The sequence below is a fragment of the Podarcis raffonei genome, chromosome 18, assembly GCF_027172205.1.
Source record: "Podarcis raffonei isolate rPodRaf1 chromosome 18, rPodRaf1.pri, whole genome shotgun sequence".
Lineage (NCBI taxonomy): Eukaryota > Metazoa > Chordata > Lepidosauria > Squamata > Lacertidae > Podarcis > Podarcis raffonei.
In genome coordinates, this window is record NC_070619.1 from 12,072,459 (window position 1) to 12,093,801 (window position 21,343).

The window sequence follows — 21,343 nt, forward strand, 5'->3', positions numbered from 1 at the left end:
TAAATAAAAATTAAACTAAGCAGCTTAGAACTTTGGAACTCCCTGCCACTTGAGATTAAGCAGGCGTCTTGGGGGTTGCAGGGGGTCAGGCTGGATGACCCCAGGGGACCCCTTCCAACTCTACAACTCTGAGATTGATTCCACGACTTCACAATAGCTCAGTCGGTAGAGCAGGAGACGCTCTGTCTCTGGGTCACAGGTTCAAGATTCGAGACTCGGCCGTGCGATTTCCCGACTCTGTGACATGATTTTATATCTCCTCGCAGACACAGATAAGTATGTGACCTGGCGTGTAGCACTCTTTGCAACTTCCGCTAGGAAAATTACATAGCCACCAACAGTAAAGGAGACAAATATATTTGACCCTAAGCTATATTCTGTCTTTATCACCAAACTCTGAATATAATTGCACATTGCATTAATTAACATTATTTTTTAACATGTGGTGATTTTAGCCTATACTGTAAATTTTATTGTTTAATGTCTTAACCTGTCTGTTAAGACAAAGCTCTGTTTAGAGTTGGTAATACCTTGAATCAATAGCTGTCAACGTTTCCCATTTTTTAAGGGAAATTCCCTTATTCCGAATAGGATTCCTCGCAAGAAAAGGGAAAATATGACAGCTGTGGCTCTTGATAATATAAATGTTTTAAGGGTTTTTTTGTATTAATTCAGCATATTTTCTTTTAATTGTTGAATGGTTCTGTGTGCGTTGCGGTAGCCTTTGGCTATGTGCAATAAAACTACTGTATTTTTCGCTCTATAAGACACACCAGACCACAAGACGCACCTAGTTTTTGGAGGAGGAAAACAAGAAAAAAAATATTCTGAATCTCAGAAGTCAGAACAGCAAGAAGGATCACTGTGCAGCGAAAGCAGCAATCCCTCTTGCTGTTCTGGCTTCTGGGATAGCTGCGCAGCCTGCATTCGCTCCATAAGACACACACACATTTCCCCTTACTTTTTAGGAGGGAAAAAGTAAGTCTTATAGAGCGAAAAATACGGTAACTGACTGACTAATTGTGAAATCCAGGTATTTAGGCTTACGCCGATTTCCCTTCTGAGTCCAGCTTCGTGGGAACGAGGCCCTTTCGGACGAGGAGCGAGGAGACACGGTCGGCGTCATTGTATTCCACCGCCTGCAGGAGCTTCTCGTCATTTTTGCTCCAGTCCTGGCTCTGTAAACCCAAAAAAAAAAAGGAAAAGGAAAAGGTGGGAAATAGCAAAAAGGTCAAGCGGCGTTTGGATCAACACGCCTAGAATGAGAGGTTTGCGGAGTGTGCCAAACTGGCAAATTTAACAATGGAAATGGAAATTGAACCATGGAAAGCAGAGATGGAGAAGAGGCAGGTTTTAGGCAGGACTGGAAATGTTTTGCAGACAAAGAGTCGTTTTAAAGATTTAAAAACCGGTCGAAGGGGTGGAGGGAAGTCAAGAGCTCGGCAGAGCAAAGGATTTGTTTGTTTCGTTATTGTGTTGAAAAAGAAATTAATAAAAATCATATTAGAAAGATAAATAAACATGGGGAACAGCAGTGAAATATGCATTTGGGAATAAGCAGGAAAGATGCAAATTTGGCCATCACTGATCTAGGAGGAACTAAAAAGAATGCTAAAACACACATTTTTGGAGAAAAGGCTGCTACGCTTTGCAGAATCCTCCTGGCCTCCAGATTGCGGATTAATTGCTTATATTCCCAGGAAATCACCTGGTTTCCACGGCAACGGTGGTTAATCCGAAAGGACCTGGTTTTCGAAGGCCGGGCACCCCGGACAAGGTCGCTTGACCTCAGCGGCACAACAAAAACTTTTGAAGTAGCCTGGCCAGAGGAATCTCTATCAGCTCTTCCGATCCCATAAAATAGACACAAACCCCTGGGCTTTGGGACCCTGAAATGTCCCCTGGGCTGTGCTACAACTCCCAGCTCCCTGTGCGGCCAAAGATCAGGGATGAAGGCAGCAGGATCCCAACATCCGTAGGGCACCGTGTTGGTTACCTTAGCGGTTCTCAAGCTGTGGGTCCCCAGATGTTGTCAGACTACAACTCCCATCATCCCTGAGCTCTGGCCTTGCTAGCTAGGGGTGATGGGAGTTGTAGTTCAACAACATCTGGGGACCCACAGGTTGAGGATACGGGGATTGCCTTGACTTGCTCCGTAAGGGAAAATATAAGGGCTTCCTTGCACAAAGACAGATTTGAGAGTTTTTTCTTCTTCCCTGCTCAACTCACACCCTCTGTGAGTGTCTCTGTTTTCTAAGGAGGGTACCAGATTTACAGAAGCTGTCCCGGTTTCTGATCTGATCCCAGAATGTCCCGCTTTTCTTTAGGACGTCCCTATTTTCAGGGGAGAAACGTTGGAGGGGATGGAATAGGACGTCCCTATTTTCACGGGAGAAACGTTGGAGGGGACAGAATAGGAAGTCCCTATTTTCACGGGAGAAACGTTGGATGGGATGGAATAGGGCGTCCCTATTTTCAGGGGAGAAATGTTGGAGGGGATGGAAGAGGACGTCCCTATTTTCAGGGGAGAAACGTTGGAAGGGATGGAATAGGGCGTCCCTATTTTCAGGGGAGAAACGTTGGAGGGGATGGAATAGGACGTCCCGATTTTCACGGGAGAAACGTTGGAGGGGATGGAATAGGACGTCCCGATTTTCAGGGGAGAAACGTTGGAGGGGATGGAATAGGACGTCCCTATTTTCACAGGAGAAACATTGGAGGGGGTGGAATAGGACGTCCCTCTTTTCAGGGGAGAAACATTGGAGGGGATGGAATAGGACGTCCATATTTTCACGGGAGAAACGTTGGAGGGGATGGAATAGGACGTCCCTCCTTTCAGGGGAGAAAGGTTGGAGGGGATGGAATAGGACGTCCCTCCTTTCAGGGGAGAAATGTTGGAGGGGATGGAGTAGGACGTCCCTATTAGACTGCAACTAACCCAGAATGCGGCAGCCAGACTGGGGACTGGGAGTGGAGACCACATAACACCGGTCCTGAAAGACCTACTTTGGCTCCCAGTTTGTTTCCGAGCACAATTCAAAGGCTTGGTGCTGACCTTTAAAGCCCTAAATGGCCCAGTAGACCTAAAGGAGCATCTCCACCCCGGACACCGGGGTCCCTCTCCCGAGGGCCTCCTGGCGGTTCCCCCCCTGCGAGAAGTAAGGTTGCAGGGAAGCAGGCAGAGGGCCTTCTCGGTGGTGGCACCTGCCCATCAGATGTCAAGGAGAGAAGGAACTACCTGACTTTTAGAAGACATCTGAAGGCAGCCCTGTTTAGGGAAGTTTCTAATCGTGTTTTTAATATTCTGTTGGGAGCCACCCGGCGTAGCTGGGGAAACCCAGCCAGATGGGTGAAGTATAAGTAATAAATTATTCTTATTATTAATATTATTATTTCCCTTCCTCTGTTGATTTATGGGGCGGGGGGAGACGGCAGGGACCAGCGATGTCCGAGAGCTGCTGTCTCGATGGTGAGCATCCGGCGAGCAGGGGAGTCACAGGCCTCCGGAGAGGGGGGGTCCGTTTCCTTAAAATATCCTAAGCCGGGGCTTGCAAACTAGGTCAGATTAGAGTATCCCATCAGCCGGTTGCCAAGAAGGGTGGAAGAAGGACAGCCGTTGTAGAAGGGAAAACTTAGGACGCCTTGCCCTCCCAAGAAGGTGGAAAGTGTGGACCGGTTTGGGGGGCTGGGGGTCACTGCAATGGCAGAGGGCAGATTCTGGCAGGCAACAAACCCCCTTTTGCGGAGCTTTTTGAGAAACGGTTCTCTCTTCTCGTGTAGGTCTCCTTGCAACGACCACCTTGCGAGGCGGGCCAGTCTTAACGCTCCCCCCCTACTGTGCCGGGGAAGGGACAGGGAGAGGCGGGGGGGCCCGCTGCGAAATATGCAGCCGGAACAAGAATAAAACCCGTAATTGCCCAAGAAAGATGTTTTTGTGTGCCACAACTGCAGCTAGAATTTTGTCGGCCAAAAATTGGAAATCACAAGAAGTCCCAACAGTGGAGGAATGGCAGATGAAGATGATGGGCTTTTCGGAGATAGCCGACCTGACCGGAAGAGTCCGTGACCAGAAGGAGGAGGAGTGCCAAAAGGAATGGAAGAAATTTAAAGATTATTTAGCTAAATATGTTAAGATAATTTAAATAGAATTACTCGCGAGTATCAGATCAGCCTAGGACTTAAATTTGTGACGTTGTAGAATTCTATGGTAAAAGTTAAAACGAAAAGAAAGAAAGAAGTTAATTGACCAAGTAATTTTTGTGTGAAAATAGTTTTGGAAAAGTGCTACAATGATTTATATGGAAACTCAGCCAGGGGGACTCCAGGAAGTCACCTAACAATGTTAACAAAAATGGAATTATTACAGTTAAGATAAATGTCTGTTTGTTTGTTGATTTTTTTATACTTGTTTGTTATAAATTTGGAAAACTAATAATTTTTTAGAATAAAACCTGATTCAGAGCTCTGGGTCATAATTTATTTATTTATACCCCGCCCATCTGGCTGGGTTTCCCCAGCCACTCTGGGCGGCTTCCAGCAAAAAATTACAAATGCAATAATAAAAACCCTTTCACTGATATTCCTGCGTCGCAGCAGGGTTGGGATGGATGACCTTTGACGAACCCAATCCTCCCAACTTTATGGTTCTAGTGGGTAGTGACCCAGCCGTCATGGGGCCTCTTTTCCCAGCACACATCCTCTTTTTCCGGGTGCTAGCTAAAAAGGCAAGAGAAACAGCAAACACTGGGAAATAGAAGGAGAAGCGTTTTTCCTTCCACGGGGTAACTTGGCTGTAAATGAAATAAGGAATCAATTGATCTGCATTCAAAGGTATATCTCAGGTGTCTATCCTTGCAAAGGTGAAAAGGACGTGGGGGTGGAAGTCAGGGGTGTTGCAAATGGAGAAAAGGAATGCAGAAAAGGGCACATTATTGGGTAAAAAATAAAATAAAACAGGTAGATTTAATAACGGAAGAGATTCGATAATGCAGGTAGAAGATGGAAACCAGCGAGACGCAGGTTCGAATTCTGGCTCAGCCATCAGGCTCCCTAAGGTGACCTTTGGGTCGGTCCCCATCTCTCAGTCTCGCAGGGTTGTTGTGAAGCTGGAATGTGGGGAGGGAGTGGGGGAGATTATCCCTGGAGGGCAAGGAAAGCTAAAATTGGACTGTAATGTATTAAATTAAACGAGAGAGAGAGAGAGAGAGAGAGAGAGAGAGAGAGAATTATACGTCCCCGACTTCTTCAGCGGATGAGGATGAAGAAAATTGGCCATTTGCCCAATGCAACAAAGAAGGATTTATTCAGGGAATACTAGGACAATGAATAAGAGACAAATTCAACTCTATCTTCCCTGCCCAAAAACAGAAATCACACAAAAAACACCATCCCTATTTCTTTCTCTCTCTTCCTAAGGCTCTATTCATGGGGGGGGGGGAGCAACCTTACACAGCACATCTGTGTGTGTCTAGCCCACCACCACAGAGCATGTACAGAGTGCATCTCCCCAAAGGCTGAATTCCACCCCCACCCCACCCCGCTCCCTAAGGCAGCCTCTTTCATCAAAAAACGAATAAATAAACCGCGACGGTGATAATTCGGCTCCGGACGAGGAGAGAGGAGATGGTGCAATTCCGGGGAGGGGAGAGTCATTGGAGGGGGAGAAAAGGGAGCAGGATCGGAGGGGGGGGTACCCAAAAAATGCAGAATCGGGGGGGGGGAGCCTACCGCGAAGGAAGAGGCAGCGCAGAAGCAAATTTGCTTCATCGTCCCTCCCAGGAAGTATCGAGTAGCCATCCATCCGATCTCAGCCGGCGGCGCAGGAGGAAGGACCAGTGATGAGGGATGCAGGGGAAGATGAAGGATGCTGGCGGGCGGTCCTGATGCTGGGATAACGGGCAGCAAAGCCGGCTTGCAGCAGCAGATCAGAGGCCAAGGTGGGAGGAGGAGGAGGAGGAGGAGGAGGAGGAGGAGGAGGAGGAGGAGGAGGAGGAGGAGGAGGAGGGAAGCGTCTCCCTCCAGCGGCAGGAGAAGGCAGCCCGGTTCCCTCCCACCCTGCAAGGTCCTAAAAACCCCACGGCAACCGGAATCCTTTTGAAGGGACCGTGGGGATCAGCTATCTAGTAGCAGGTGGTTCCCCAGGCTTGCTTGCCTGAACTGAAGTTTAGTCCTTTCGAAGGGACCTCGAGGATCAACTATCCAGTAGCAGGTGGTTCCCCAGGCTTGCTGGCCTGAACTGAATTTCAATCCAGATAAGACAAAGAGGTTCTATCTAGTACCAGGTGGTTCCCCAGGCTTGCTGGCCTGAACTGAAGTTCAATCCAGATAAAACAGAGAGGTTCTAGTCCAGGGGTCAGCAAACTTTTCCAGCAGGGGGCCGGTCCACTGTCCCTCAGACCTTGTGGGGGGCCGGACTATATTTTTTGGGGGGGGATGAACAAATTCCTATGCCCACAAATAACCCAGAGATGCATTTTCAACAACAACAACTCACATCAGACTTCTTAAATCTGGCCTTGAGACTCTTCATCTCAGGTGCGTTCTTGATTTCTGAAACAGACAGATTAAGAGATCTTAAACATGTAGGGTATTTCTTCAGAAATAAGTCCAAGGGTCTTCGAGTTAAGCATGCCACCTTTGGGACAGAAATAACCTGGCCCCCGTCCTCTGCAAACACCCCGGCTGGATTGCTGCGCTGCTCTTGGAGACAACCCAAAACCTCCATCTGCCCCCAAAGGCTTTCTGGCAGGGTTCCATTAAAATCCCATATTTTGATACAGCCGAGATTTTATGGGCAGGGTATAAATAATAACATTATTATCATTGGGCCCTGAATAACTGGTATTAAAAGAGTCAGAAGAGACCCTCTCGGCTGCTTCGGCTGCCCTCAGAAGCTCAGGGGAGAGGACAGGGCCTTCTCTGTGGCAGCTCCAGAGGGGACACCACTAAGAAGGACCCGCCTGCCGATCGTAGGGTCTGAGATGGATGCTCTTGGAGGTATTTGGGTCCAAAGCTGTTTAGGGCTTTTATATGCTAGGGGACTCCGCTGTAAATAAAACCTTTAAAATTATTAATAATAATAATAATAATAATAATAATAATAATAATAATGTGTTGTTAAAGTGCAATATACAAAGGCAGCACTAGATGGTGATGTTGATCTATGCAAAATTCAACGTCTTTTTCAAAACTTTCCCCCCCAAAATAGCAAGTTTTTTAAATATACGGCTGTAGATTCCACCTAGGACTAATTCTCAGGATTGCGATCTCAGCTCCGAGGCCTTTCGTGTTTCGCACCCAGGGCCCAGAAGCAGGCGGTTGCTTGGGGGATCCATCCCATGTGGGTTGCGAAACCAGGACTCGGTTCTCTGGATACGGCCGGCCCGGCCTGTTCCCCATCCCCGTGTGGCCTAATTAGATGGCGTCTTTGCGCCCCGCTGTGGGACAGAGATGAACGCTGTACTGCTTTGCAAGCAGAGTGGTTTATCCAGGGGAACTCAGCTCCACATGGGATAACGCAACAGCCAACAGGGGGCTGGGAATTCCCTATAGCTTCTGAGAGTAAGCCAAGCTCTAAGAAGAATCTTGCAGAACTGGAAATGCAACCGAAGCGATTGAGCGTCTGCAACAACTCCTATTAGCAAAGGTCACAAAACGAACATTGGGTAGCTCAGCCGGTAGAGGACGGGATGCTTCATCCAAGGGTCGTGGGTTCGAGTCCTGTGTGGGGCAAAAGATTCCTGCATTGCAGGGGGGTTGGACTAAATGACCCCCAGGGTCGCTTCCAACCCGACAATTCTATGATGCTATGAGTAATTTACAAAAAAAGCAGAGGAGATATGATAGAGAAGATTCAGGTTAGGGAACATATCCTCCAACATTTCTCCCCTGAAAATAGGGACATCCTATTCCATCCCCTCCAACGTTTCTCCCCTGAAAATAGGGACATCCTATTCCATCCCCTCCGACGTTTCTCCCCTGAAAATAGGGACGTCCTATTCCATCCCCTCCAACGTTTCTCCCCTGAAAATAGGGACGTCCTATTCCATCCCCTCCAACGTTTCTCCCCTGAAAATAGGGACGTCCTATTCCATCCCCTCCAACGTTTCTCCCCTGAAAATAGGGACGTCCTATTCCATCCCCTCCAACGTTTCTCCCCTGAAAATAGGGACATCCTATTCCATCCCCTCCAACGTTTCTCCCCTGAAAATAGGGACGTCCTATTCCATCCCCTCCAACGTTTCTCCCCTGAAAATAGGGACGTCCTATTCCATCCCCTCCAACGTTTCTCCCCTGAAAATAGGGACATCCTATTCCATCCCCTCCAACGTTTCTCCCCTGAAAATAGGGACGTCCTATTCCATCCCCTCCAACGTTTCTCCCCTGAAAATAGGGACGTCCTATTCCATCCCCTCCAACGTTTCTCCCCTGAAAATAGGGACGTCCTATTCCATCCCCTCCAACGTTTCTCCCCTGAAAATAGGGACGTCCTATTCCATCCCCTCCAACGTTTCTCCCCTGAAAATAGGGACGTCCTATTCCATCCCCTCCAACGTTTCTCCCCTGAAAATAGGGACATCCTATTCCATCCCCTCCAACGTTTCTCCCATGAAAATAGGGACGTCCTATTCCTTCCCCTCCAACGTTTCTCCCATGTAAATAGGGGCGTCCTATTCCTGAAGCCGGACCATTCAGGGCTGTCCAAAGGAAAAGGCGTCTTTGGGTAAACCACGGAACTCATTGCCACAAGACACAGCCGTGCCCAACGGCTACAAACAAGGGCGAGACAAATTTGCAGAGAAGGAAAAGGCTGTCTTCGATTTTATGTTTCCCCCTCTTCTATTGGGAGGCAGAAAATGTTTCTGGGTACCAGTTGCTGGAGGAGAGAGCTGTGTGCGAATTTCCCCCTAAAGGCAGACCTCTGTACAGAGAGGATGCTGAGATAGATGGCTCTTTGGCCTGATCCATCTGTATGACCCCTTTTTCCCCTCCCATTTCCTTTTGCAAAACTTACGGTAGGTGGTCTCCTGGTGGGGCGGCCCTTTGCCTCAGTTTCCCCCTTCGTACAATGACTTTGCAAGCGCCTTGTGCTCCTTCCACGAAGGCGAGAGACAGGGGGAAAGGGGGGGAAACAAGACCAGAGGGATCTCCTTACGGGAGCCTGGCTGAAAAGGAGTTTTGACATATCAGGGTCCTTTTTCGCAGCAGCTGGATGCCGTCCCCGCCAATGAGCGGCGGATGCCGGGGGAACGGCCTCTCCTGCCAGCGGAATTGAGTTACCACCTGTAACAGGTAAGGTTACCATCCCAGCCTAAGCAGGAGCTCAGGAGCAGCCTCGTCACTCCGTTAAAAAGGAATTAAGAGGGGGTCGGGAAGGGAAAACAATTAGGGTTTTTAAAAGGCAGGGTTGTCAGCTTTCGGGTAACACAGGGTTCTGAGACATGAAGGTATTTGAACATCTTTTTTTTTGTAACAACATTTTATTAATTTTCCAAACACAAATATAAATAAAACAATGCAAATTGACATCCCTCTAGTCCCTTCCATGGTTCTATTATTTATTGACATACTGCACGTCCATTATTAAATTTAAAACCTATTTTAAAAAAACTATTTAAAATGTGATTTTATTAAGCTGTGTTATTTTTACTGTTGTTAGCTGCTCTGAGCCTGCGTCCGGCTAGGGAGGGCGGGATATAAATAAAATTTTATTATCATTATTATCCATCCATAACAAAATTACAAGCAATCTTAAAACCCTGTGAATGTATTGACCTGTGTACAGTGCTTCTGTGTATATATGCAATTGACATCTTCCATTGCATCTTTGCTGCCTGTTATTTAATTCTGATTCATGTTTACGGCGACTAATTCCGCTTTTCAATTGCGGGGATTATAACGACAGAGCAATTAATAACACTACATAATACGATTTAGCAATCAATGGCATGCATCATGCTGTTGATTCAAAAACAAAAGTCATCCAGGTGGCATGTAAAACAGAAGCGAACATATTGCAGATTTTTTTAAAAAAAACACTCAAAATATATCTCACAACATAACAGAATAAATAGCATTTGGACAGTTCTGCAAGAAACGGTGCAGCTACGATGCCGCCCGCTAGATGGCGCCGGCGCTAAACTAGGAAGCGGCTCCATTTGCCAGGAACCAAGATGGCGCCGCCAGCCTCATCCTCCCGAAACGAGCATGGAGACGACGACTCGGATAAAATCGCGCGTGCGCAGAAGGAGGCTTCACGTCTGGCTCCTTTTCGGACACGCCCCTTCCGGCGCCGTCGTTACCGGAAGCTCCTCAACAAGCGGCGGCGAAACTTTATTAGCAGAGGGGAAGGGGGAACAGGCGGCGAGGGGATGTCGGCGAACTACGCGGCGGGGCTGTCGCCGTACTCGGACAAGGGCAAGTGCGGCCTCCCGGAGGTGAGCGGAGGGGACGGGGGGGGGGAAGGGTTGCCATGGATACCGAGACTCCCCCCCTCCCTCCCCCGTTGGACTCTGCGCGGGGGGGAGGGGCGAGGGGGGCGCCTGGGGGGAAAAGGCCCGGGAAGGACCCGGATGTGGAGGCCGAGGGGGAAAGACCCGGATGTGGAGGCGGAACGGGAAGGACCCGGATGTTGGGGATTCCCTCCCCCTCCCGCTTTTAATGTTGTTTCCTTCGCTCAGTTCACAGTTTTTATTGTTTTATTTATTTATTTATATTTTATATTATTATTTCATTTATTTATTTAATTTATTTATTTTATTATTTTATTTATTTATTTTATTCATTTATATTTCCAATCTGTTTTGCTTTACTGTGTTTCATTTCACAAGTCATTCATTCATTCATTTCATACATTCTTTTTGTTTGTTTTTATTTCCATGTATTTTGTTTTTATTTCCGTTCATTCCTTTGTTTCGTTTCATTCTTTTTCTTTTTACTTCCGTTTGTTTCGTTTCATTCGTTTCATTTTTATTTCCGTTTGTTTTATTTTTATTAAATTCACTCGTTTCGTTTCATTTATCCTTTTTTTGTTTCCATTTATTTTATTATTATTTTTTGGATACATTCAGAAAAGAGCAGCATGGTACAGCTTATTGAGGAAAAATACATTTTAGTAAAGATACATTGTTAAAGTCAATGAGTAAGATACAGCAAAAATGATACATTCTCCAAGGCACAGTTTACATTATTGTAGGGTATTAAGGCAGAATACTATATATCTGATATTGGTAGAGCCTTTTCCTTTATTCCTCTCTCTGACCCTGACTTGCCGATCAGAAGGTCGGCAGTTCGAATCCCTGCAATGACGGGGTGAGCTCCCATTGCTCAGTCCCAGCTCCTGCCAACCTAGCAGTTCAAAAGCACATCAAAGTGCAAGTAGATCAATAGGTACCGCTCTGGCGGGAAGGTAAACGGCATTTCCATGCGCTGCTCTGGTTCGCCAGAAGCGGCTTAGTCCTGCTGGCCACATGACCCTGAAGATGTACGCCGGCTCCCTCGGCCAGTAAAGCCAGATGAGCGCCGCAACCCCAGAGTCGGCTACGACTGGACCTAATGGTCAGGGGTCCCTTTACCCTTTACCCTGCCCATGTGGCTGGGTATGGCCAGCCACCCTGGGCGCCTCCCAACAGAATATTAAAATACAGTAGTCTATTTAACATTAAAAGCTTCTCTAAACAGGGCTGCCTTCAGATGTCTTCTAAATGTCTTGTAGTTAATTATTTCCTTGACATCTGATGGGAGGGCGTTCCACAGGGTGGGCGCCACCACCAAGAAGGCCCTCTGCCTGGTTCCCTGTAACCTCACTTCTCGTAGGGAGGGAACTGCCAGAATGCCCTCGGGAGAGGGACCCCGGTGTCTGGGGTGGAGATGCTCCTTCAGGTCTACTGGGCCATTTAGGGCTTTCAAGGTCAGCACCAACACTTTGAATTGTGCTTGGAAACATACTGGGAGCCAATGTAGGTCTTTCAGGACCGGTGTTATATGGTCTCGGCGGCCGCTCCCAGTCCCCAGTCTGGCTGCCGCATTCTGGATTAGTTGCAGTTTCCGGGTCACCTTCAAAGGTAGCCCCACGTAGAGTCCCTGATGGGGAAAAGGCAGGTTATATAAATAAACAGAGGAGAATAACTGCAACTTTCCCAGCTGATCTATCCTGCGCTTCCTCTGTTTATCTCTCTTCCCCCTGCCAAACCTCCCATTCAGTTTTTTGACCCTCCGGACGAGCTGGACAGGAAAGTCGCCCAGCTGGCCCTCTTGATCCAGGACGCTTCCAATGTGGTTTTCCACACCGGGGCTGGCATCAGCACATCTTCGGGAATCCCAGACTTCAGGTGAGCGGAGCGACAGGTATTTGGGACTTGGGAACCCCCTACGCCCCCCTCCAAGGCCGCTGATTTGTTATGGGTCACCCAGAAAGATGCTGGGTAGCACCCCTTCCGTCCAGTAAGGATTTGCCCCTCTGTTCCCTGCAGAGGCCCCAATGGCGTCTGGACGATGGAGGAGCGGGGTCTGTCCCCGAAGTTCGACACCACTTTTGAGAACGCGCGGCCATCCACGACCCACATGGCCCTCTTGGGGCTGCAGAGAGCCGGCGTTCTGCGGTTCCTGGTCAGCCAGAACGTGGACGGTCTCCACGTGCGCTCAGGATTCCCCAGGTAAGGGGACGCTTCCCATGGCAGTGTGAAGAAAACGCTTTCGTTAAGCTCTGGGACAGCTCAGGGGGCAGAGCGTGAGACTGCCGATCTGTGGGTGGCGGGTCGAAGCTATCTGTCATGGATGCCCTGCACCCATCTCCACGATTCTGCAATTCCATGCACATTACAAAAAACAAAGCCTCTGGTCCGATCTTGGGTCCTTTTTACAGCATCAAGCTGTCATTCCGCCTGTCAAAGTTCCACACTCCCTCTTTTCTCCTCCTCTTCCGCAGGGACAAACTGGCGGAGTTGCACGGGAACATGTTTGTGGAGGAATGCATGAAATGCGGAAAGTAGGTACCCTCTCCAGCGATGTGGGTACCTTGGCTTCCTGTGGGTGGTGGCGGCGGCAGGTTCCAGCTCCCTCCGTTGCAAAATTAAATGCAAGGATTTGGCACAGCAGGGAAAGGGGAAATCAAAATGACTGAGGTCGGGCGGGGGGGAGAGGCGGCAATATTTGGGGCCTTTATGCAGCTGTGGGGAACCTTTTTACCGCTGCCCAAGATGCTGCTGAAAGGGACGCGGGTGGCCCTGTGGGTTAAACCACAGAGCCTAGGACTTGCCGATCAGAAGGTCGGCAGTTCGAATCCCCGCGATGACGGGGTGAGCTCCCGTTGCTCGGTCCCTGCTCCTGCCAACCTAGCAGTTCGAAAGCACCTCAAAGTGCAAGTAGATAAATAGGTACTGCTCTGGCGGGAAGGTAAACGGCGTTTCCGTGCGCTGCTCTGGTTCGCCAGAAGTGGCTCAGTCCTGCTGGCCACATGACCCGGAAGCTGGACGCCGGCTCCCTCGGCCAATAAAGTGAGATGAGCGCCGCAACCCCAGAGTCAGCCACGACTGGACCTAATGGTCAGGGGTCCCTTTACCTTTACCCTGCCCATCTGGCTGGGTTTTGCCAGCCACTCTGGGCGGCTCCCAACAGAATATTAAAATACAGTAGTCTATTAAACATTAAAAGCTTCCCTAAACCACAACTCCCACCACCCCCAGCCGTCGATCGTGCTTCCGTGCAGGGGGCCTGGTGGGAGTTTTAGTTTGGCGGTGCCTGGAAGGCCGCATCTGGCAGCCCAAAGGCAGCTGTCACCAGCCCAGATGTTTTGGGAACTGGTAGGACAGGTGCCATCCCAAACAGCTGGCCTGGGAAGGTGGGTGGGTGGGTCAGGGAGGAAAACCCCCCAACTGGAATGGACCTGTGCTGCAATGTCTGGATCGCAGGGGCAAGTGGTGGATCGAAGAGGGCAGGGATTTCTCTCCTCATGGCATGACTCTGCTCCTCGCTTGCTCCCAGGAAACCTCCACTCCTCCCTCTGTGTGTTTGTCTTTAAGGCAGTATGTGAGGGACGCCGTGGTGGGCACCATGGGCCTAAAGCCCACCGGCCGGCTCTGCGACGTCTCCAAGCGCAGAGGCCTTCGGTCCTGCAGGTACGTGGCGGGGGTAGGTTAGGGCTAGTAATTGTGTGTCATATTTTAATAGCTGCCGCACAAAATTTTGACCACCTTGCGAGTTGTACCATGGGGTTGTTCTCTAGCAGCAAGAAACTCTTCAGAACTTGCCGTGCATGTCTGGGGTATCGCACTTAACCGAATAAAATTAAGCATTTCAAATGAAACCCACAAGTGTGTGTTTCTTGTCTTCGTTTATCCATCTAGACGTGCTTCTGCAAAATGGGCACGGAAAGGTGTGAAGGCACACCTAAAGATAAACATTGCCTTCAAAGTGCACCCATTCTCCTTTCCATCTATTTTCTTTCATTCTGCAAAACATGCCAAATATCTTCCGCCCGCCTGCACATCAGTTGCATCCACTCTGCTCCCTTTTTTATTTTTGGGGTTCCAAGTCCCCCCCCCCAAATCCCACAATGCCTAGGCTCCTACATGCAGCTGCTGCTCCCAAGCGCCCAATCTTTTCCTTTTCCTTTTCTTCAAAAGAGGGAAACTAATGGACACCATCTTGGACTGGGAAGATTCCCTGCCTGACCGGGACCTCAATCTGGCAAGTGAAGCGAGCAGGTAAGGGTCTTCCCCTTGAAGGTGTTTTTGGCTCAGGTCGAAGGCCTCATCTAGCTCTCATCCTCCTGGAGGGCCAAGGAAGAATTCTAGCATTAGACAACTGTTTCTTCCTGCATTGTAGGGGTTTCCCCAGCCACTCTGGGCGGCTTCCCATCAAGTGTTAAAAACAATACTTGCGGCTTCCCCTGCCCTTCCAGTTAAGGAATGCTAGCTGGCATTGGCTTCCTCTTTTATTTTAATTTTATTTTGTCCCCTGCAGGAGCGCCGATTTGTCCATCACTCTGGGGACGTCCCTGCAAATCAAGCCCAGCGGAGACCTTCCTCTGTTGACCAAGAAGAAGGGAGGGAAACTGGTGATTGTGAATCTGCAGCCAACGAAGCACGTGAGTTCAATTCGGGCCTCACCAGCAGCTCAGGAACCGCAGCCAGTCTTAGAAACTCAAATATATCAGCTAGGTACCAAATGCCTCCTTAAACCAGTGTTGCGGTCGGCGAAACAGAATGTCTAGTTGTCACGATTTAAATTACGAATTTGGTTATCACGATTTAAATCACTAGTCAGTAAGACTTGATTTAAATCTTCTTTTTTACAGAAAGACTCAGCCTTGCTGGTATCATCTTAATATTTACAACCAGAGGAAGGTTTCAGTTTTTTGGAATAATAGATTTTCAGAGTAGTTTTTACAGTTATATCAAAAATTACTGATTTGGTTATACTGTTAGAAATACATACACCGGTAATTATGCAATTATGCAATTAGTGGTGAGGTTTAATAAGTTAACTGTTTATATTTCGATAACATTTCTGCTGTACTTTATTGGAAGGAGAAAAATAACCATTTCCTTAATAGCAACTTAAACAATTAACAATGACGTTATAGCATATGTATCCATGTTTGTTTCCTGATACGGTTAAACAATTTTCAAAAAAATAGAAACTTAGACTGAGTTTAGGCACACATGGGAAACTTAAAACAAATCCTTATTTCCTGACAAATAGCCTTTGGATTATAATGTAACTTAAATAGAAAATCTTTAGAAAGATTCCTCCCTCCCAATAAAGCATTTTATTTTAAAAATCTGATTTAAATCAAATCCGATTTAAATTTTCAAAAATCTGATTTAGATAAAAAAATCTGATTTAAATAAAAAAATCTGATTTAAATGAAAAAAATCCATTTTAAATTAAAAAATCCATTTTTGAATTTATTTTTTTAAAAATACCCGTTGATTTTCATCCACCCTGCTTCGTAGGCTGTCTCGGCGCTGCCAACCCCCGTTCCCCACCTCTCTCCCTTTCTCTCCCCTTCAGGACAAGCACGCTGACCTGCGGATCCACGGCTATGTGGACGACGTCATGGCGAAGCTCATGAAACACCTTGGCTTGGAGATCCCCGAGTGGACGAGGCCGCTGGTGGTGGAGAAGGCGGAGCTCGCCGAGTCCAAAGCGTTCGCCAAGCCCGGCACGGACTTTAAGTTCCTGACCAAGGCGGAGCCCCTGGGGGAAAACCCGGAGGATGGCGCCTCTCCAAAACAGGAGCCCTGTGCGACTCCGGACAGCGACCGCGTCGTACCCAAGCGTTTGAAATTGGAGCCTCTGCCCACCTGATGGATCCTGCGCACGTTCGTCCGGGTCGTCTGTCTTAGAAACATTTTTTTTTTACTTGTATATAGGACTTTTCAAAAGACCATCCCTCCTTGTTTACGTGGGTTTCCCCCACCGTGGGAAAGTTTGTCTCCTTTTCACAAGTCCACTTGCACGCTTCAGGCACGCTCCGTCCCCATGAGATCGCTTCCAATACCTCATTTGTACCTAACGAGGCAGCCACAATTTCCCACTCTGGGGTCTTTTCCCCGCACATTCTCCACCCTCCTTCCCGCTCCGGCGGAGAAGTTTCATCCGCATACGGACAAAAAACGTTTATTGGGAGAAACTCATACTAAAAGGCTGGCGGGTTTTCACGAAGTTAAAAATAAACAAATCGCCAAATTCCTGGAGAATGGAATTTAAGTTCAGGGGAAGTGAGCAAACCAAAAGTGGCAAATTTGTCCATCTCTAATCCAAAATAAAGGGACGCGGGTGGCGCTGTGGGTAAAACCTCAGCGCCTAGGACTTGCCGATTGCATGGTCGGCGGTTCGAATCCCTACGGCGGGGTTCGCTCCCGTCGTTCGGTCCCAGCGCCTGCCAACCTAGCAGTTCGAAAGCACCTCTGGGTGCAAGTAAATAAATAGGGACCGCTCACCAGTGGGAAGGTAAACGGCATTTCCGTGTGCTGCGCTGGCTCGCTAGATGCAGCTTTGTCACGCTGGCCATGTGACCCGGAAGTGTCTGCGGACAGCGCTGGCTCCCGGCCTCTTGAGTGAGATGAGCGCGCAACCCTAGAGTCTGGCAAGACTGGCCCGAACGGGCAGGGGTACCTTTACCTTTTTAATCCAAAATAAACACTATAATAGGAGTGGAAGAATGAGTGAAATTATAAATGATGATTTCCCAGAAGCAATTTTCCTCGAGTTACTGGGTCTGCTACATGAATTTTTGGTCATGTCCATGGTTCTTTGAAGCCTTAACCCAAGGTATGTTGCTATTATTATTATTATTATTATTTATTATACGATGGCACTCGATCTGACTGGGATGACCCAGCCACTCTGGGTGATTGGTGCTCCAAATAAAGTTTCCCTGCTTTCCCTTGGCGAGCAAACTCCTTTGGGATTCTTATTTATTACGATTCTTCCGAAACCGCCTCTCTGCCCAACAAACCTGGCCCAGGGGTGGTTGTGCAAACACGTTTGCCCATCCTGCTTTGGAAGCCAGCTCAGGGAGCAAAAGAGCTCGGCGCTGTAGGTCGTCATTAAGTCTCCCCTCTGCAATTATCGAAGCAGCAGTCATTGCAGCAATTACTTTGCCGAACGATGCCCAAAGGACAGGACCAGTTTTGTTTCACTCTCTGCAGCTTTTGCAGCTGGTCTCTCTGCAGCTGCTGTTGTTGCCCCTGGAGTCTCAGACCTTTGGTCAGCCAAAACGCTTCCTTTCCCTGGGTGCAGCCACAAATAGGGAGGGGAGCACTGAACTATTTGTTGTTGTTGTTGTTTAGTTGTTTAGTCGTGTCCGCCTCTTCGTGACCCCCTGGAACAGAGCACGCCAGGCCCTCCTGTCTTCCACTGCCTCCCGCAGTTTGGTCAAACTCATGCTGGTTGCTTCGAGAACACTGTCCCACCATCTCGTCCTCTGTCATCCCCTTCTCCTTGTGCCCTCCATCTTTCCCAACATCAGGGTCTTTTCCAGGGAGTCTTCTCTTCTCGTGAGGTGGCCAAAGTCTTGGAGCCTCAGCTTCAGGATCTGTCCTTCCAGTGAGCACTCAGGGCTGATTTCCTTCAGAATGGAGAGGTTGGATCTTCTTGCAGTCCATGGGACTGAACTATTGGCTTTGCCTAAACTCAAATCCCCCCGGTCTAATATCCCTAGCGCTGCAAGATCCCAAAAGCGCCTGGACTAAAATGGTTTATCAAAAAATTCACTCTGGTGGTTTATCACCACAACAGCTACTCGCTTTGGGTTTTGGTAAAGCAAGCAGTCTTAATTTGTCGGCGCCTAAATGATAATCGAGCGTCAGAACAACTTGGCCACAATAAGGAGATTTTGCCCATGGCGTGACTATTTTCCACCTTCCCATTTTGACACTCTGGCACCCTATTTACTTTTTTTTTTTTTTAAATAATTTTTATTAACAGGCCAATCACATCATATTGTTCAAATCACATTAGTTCCAAATTATACAGCCAAATTTTAAATTTTTTGGGGGGTACCCATATATCAAGCTCCACACGAGTCCAAAATTCCGGCTAAGTCCAGACTTCACTTATTTTACTGCATTAATTTATCAGTCCTATCCAGTTCAGTCCAGATAGTTCTTTATATATTTTCTTCATCTTGTTGTTGTCGTACATTCCTTTCTTTGCGATCTCTGATGATTCTCATAAGCAAACTGAAAACTGGTTTCTCTGTGTGGGATTAGTCCAGGACACCCCTATTCAACACCTCCGTAAACAAAATTAATCTTCATTGTCTTTTATTTTTCCAGGCTAGCCGAATAAATCAAATAGATCAAGGGGCTCTGTCAGATCAAACTTCAGTTTCGTACTCCTTCTCTTTCCAGCATTCCTGATTCTCCTCCCCCATCTCTCTTTTCTTTTCTCCGGCAGCCTGTCATGGCGAGACGCCTTTTTTTTACTGCGTCATAAAAATTCCTCAGCGTCCACCGATCTTATTTTCCACCTCCCACACAGTCTTAAACTTCTGCTTATGCTTCTTAAAAAAGACGCAACAATCTTGTTTCTTTCTGGAGTGGAGGGTTATTTTTGTCACATCATATAAAGAAAAAAAAAGAGTTTTTCCTCCACCCCCCCTTCGTTCCAAACATACAGTCTCTTGGTGATGACATATCAAAAGATTTACTTATCCATCCGTCGCTTTCAGTCGCAGAGATCCATTATTCAGCAGCCTTATCTGTCGAGCTTTGCTTGATATATGTGCTTCAGCTTCATTTCCAATCATCTGTTTCCAATTATAATTCCGGGCTGAAGCAACCAGCACGCGCTAATCGGAATCGGCGTCAGGAAGAGCTGACCTCACCGAGGGCTCGTGCCAAGTGTTCTGCACCCCCATCTCTCGGATCAGGGGGTGCATTGTGAACACCGCTGGCCAGGCAGCACCCCACCACATCCTGGGGGGGGGGGAAGGCTGCCTACTTCCCATAGCAGCCCCTAAACTACCTCATGTGGGTCAGAGAGATGTTATTGTCGGCCATCTTCCAACGCGCCCCCTAGTGGGCCCCCTCTGGCACCCTATTTACAAAACCTAGTCATTCTAAAATATAGCTGCGCTTTTACCCTCAGAAGATGGAATGTCTTGTCCTCGGCTGGACTTGAGGGACCAGGTTTCCTCGCTTTCTGAAAGTCTAGAAAGCATTTGTTGAATATTATTTTTTGCTCCGTCATTAAAAACTCTGACACAGCAGTGATAATCAGTGGTTGTTTTATTGTATGTTATATATATATATATATATAACATCTCGCTTTCAGGCCGAGGGAGCTGGCGTTTGTCCACATACATTGTTCTTTTGTTTCCAACTTTTCTTTCCAACTTCCAGTACAGTGGTACCTCCGGTTACATACGCTTCAGGTTGCAGACTCTGCTAACCCAGAAATAGTGCTTCAGGTTAAGAACTTTGCTTCAGGATGAGAACAGAAATCGGGCTCTGGCGCGGTGGCAGCTGGAGGCCCCATTAGCTAAAGTGGTGCTTCAGGTTAAGAACAGTTTCAGGTTAAGAACGGGCCTCCGGAACGAATTAAGTACTTAACCCGAGGTACCACTGTACTTCTGTCTTGTTGGGGCGGGGGGATTTTGGTGTTCAGGTCTTTCCCTGCCAATGCCTGACGATGCAGCCTTCCTTTTTGGGGGGGGGTTGTCTTTTCCCTAGCAAGAGCTGCAGGAGGGCAGGGGGTGGGGTGGGGGTGTCTCTGTGCCTATTCAGCCCCCCTTGCAGGAAGGGGGGACCCCCAAGAGGGAGACCCCACCCCATACTGGGGGTGTCTTTTGGGGGGGCGTTAAAGGCCCCACTCCTCTGTGTTGGGGGGTGGCCCCCTCCCCCCGGACTTAGGTGGACGGGGAGCTTCTCCGAGGCGGGGGGCGCCGCTCCCCCCATCCTTGGCCCGCCGCTGCTCCCCCGGCCGCCATATTGGCGCGCCTCCTCCTCCCCGCGAAACGGCCTCAGCAGCCAGGCTTGGGAAGGAAAGGCGCGGAAAGGAAAGCAGGCGGAACCTTTCTGGCGAGGGGAGAGGGAGGAGGCCGGAAGGGAAAAGGGACCGGACCAAAACAGAAAAAGACCGGATGCGAGGGGGAAGCCGGAAGGAGGGGGAAAGGAGAGAGGGAGAGGGCTAGAGCGGCCCGGGCGGAGAGGGGAGCGGGGAGAGAACCTTTCTGGCGAGGGGAGAGGGAGGAGGCCGGAAGGGAAAAGGGACCGGACCAAAACAGAAAAAGACCGGATGCGAGGGAGAAGGGGGAAGCCGGAAGGAGGGGGAAAGGAGAGAGGGAGAGGGCTAGAGCGGCCCGGGCGGAGAGGGGAGCGGGGAGAGAACCTTTCTGGCGAGGGGAGAGGGAGGAGGCCGGAAGGGAAAAGGGACCGGACCAAAACAGAAAAAGACCGGATGCGAGGGAGAAGGGGGAAGCCGGAAGGAGGGGGAAAGGAGAGAGGGAGAGGGCTAGAGCGGCCCGGGCAGAGAGGAGCAGTAGAGAGGGGAGCGGGGAGAGAACCTTTCTGGCGAGGGGAGAGGGAGGAGGCCGGAAGGGAAAAGGGACGGACCAAAACAGAAAAAGACCGGATGCGAGGGAGAAGGGGGAAGCCGGAAGGAGGGGGGAAAGGGGAGAGAGAGGGAGAGGGCTAGAGCGGCCCGGGCAGAGAGGAGCAGTAGAGAGGGGAGCGGGGAGAGAGGTCGAGACGGAAGGGAGAGGGAGATAGGAAAAGGGAAGAGGGACACACGCACGCAGACGCATTCGGAGGGAAATACTGATGGCTTCTGGGTAGGGAAAGGGCTGTAAGAGAGAATAGACGTAGGAAAGTGTAGAGGGGCCTCAGAGGTA

General features: G+C 48.9%; 2 protein-coding genes across 5 annotated transcripts in view; one reads left to right on the forward strand and one right to left on the reverse strand.

Moving 5' to 3' along the window:
- The window catches only part of ANKRD24 (ankyrin repeat domain 24), a 25,440-nt gene extending 19,512 nt beyond the window's left edge, over nucleotides 1-5,928 (reverse strand). The window contains exons 1-2 of the mRNA XM_053372939.1: nucleotides 5,728-5,928; nucleotides 1,048-1,178 (exon numbers count right to left, since the gene is read on the reverse strand). Of these exons, the coding sequence (XP_053228914.1) occupies nucleotides 1,048-1,178; nucleotides 5,728-5,796 (200 nt within the window). The 5' untranslated portion in view covers nucleotides 5,797-5,928. The remainder of the gene's footprint in view (nucleotides 1-1,047; nucleotides 1,179-5,727) is intronic.
- Nucleotides 1-16,767, forward strand: part of SIRT6 (sirtuin 6) — a 245,771-nt gene extending 229,004 nt beyond the window's left edge. The window contains exons 2-9 of one of the 4 annotated variants that reach the window (XM_053372956.1): nucleotides 10,368-10,436; nucleotides 12,202-12,329; nucleotides 12,471-12,653; nucleotides 12,926-12,985; nucleotides 14,019-14,114; nucleotides 14,622-14,702; nucleotides 14,962-15,085; nucleotides 16,015-16,458. In XM_053372956.1, coding sequence (XP_053228931.1) covers nucleotides 10,371-10,436; nucleotides 12,202-12,329; nucleotides 12,471-12,653; nucleotides 12,926-12,985; nucleotides 14,019-14,114; nucleotides 14,622-14,702; nucleotides 14,962-15,085; nucleotides 16,015-16,311 — 1,035 coding nt within the window. In that variant the 5' untranslated portion in view covers nucleotides 10,368-10,370 and the 3' untranslated portion in view covers nucleotides 16,312-16,458. Of the gene's footprint in view, nucleotides 1-10,286; nucleotides 10,437-12,201; nucleotides 12,330-12,470; nucleotides 12,654-12,925; nucleotides 12,986-14,018; nucleotides 14,115-14,621; nucleotides 14,707-14,961; nucleotides 15,086-16,014 lie in introns of those variants that run through there. The other 3 variants (XM_053372955.1, XM_053372958.1, XM_053372957.1) reach the window with 3 other exon arrangements.
- The last annotated feature ends 4,576 nt before the right edge of the window (nucleotides 16,768-21,343 follow it).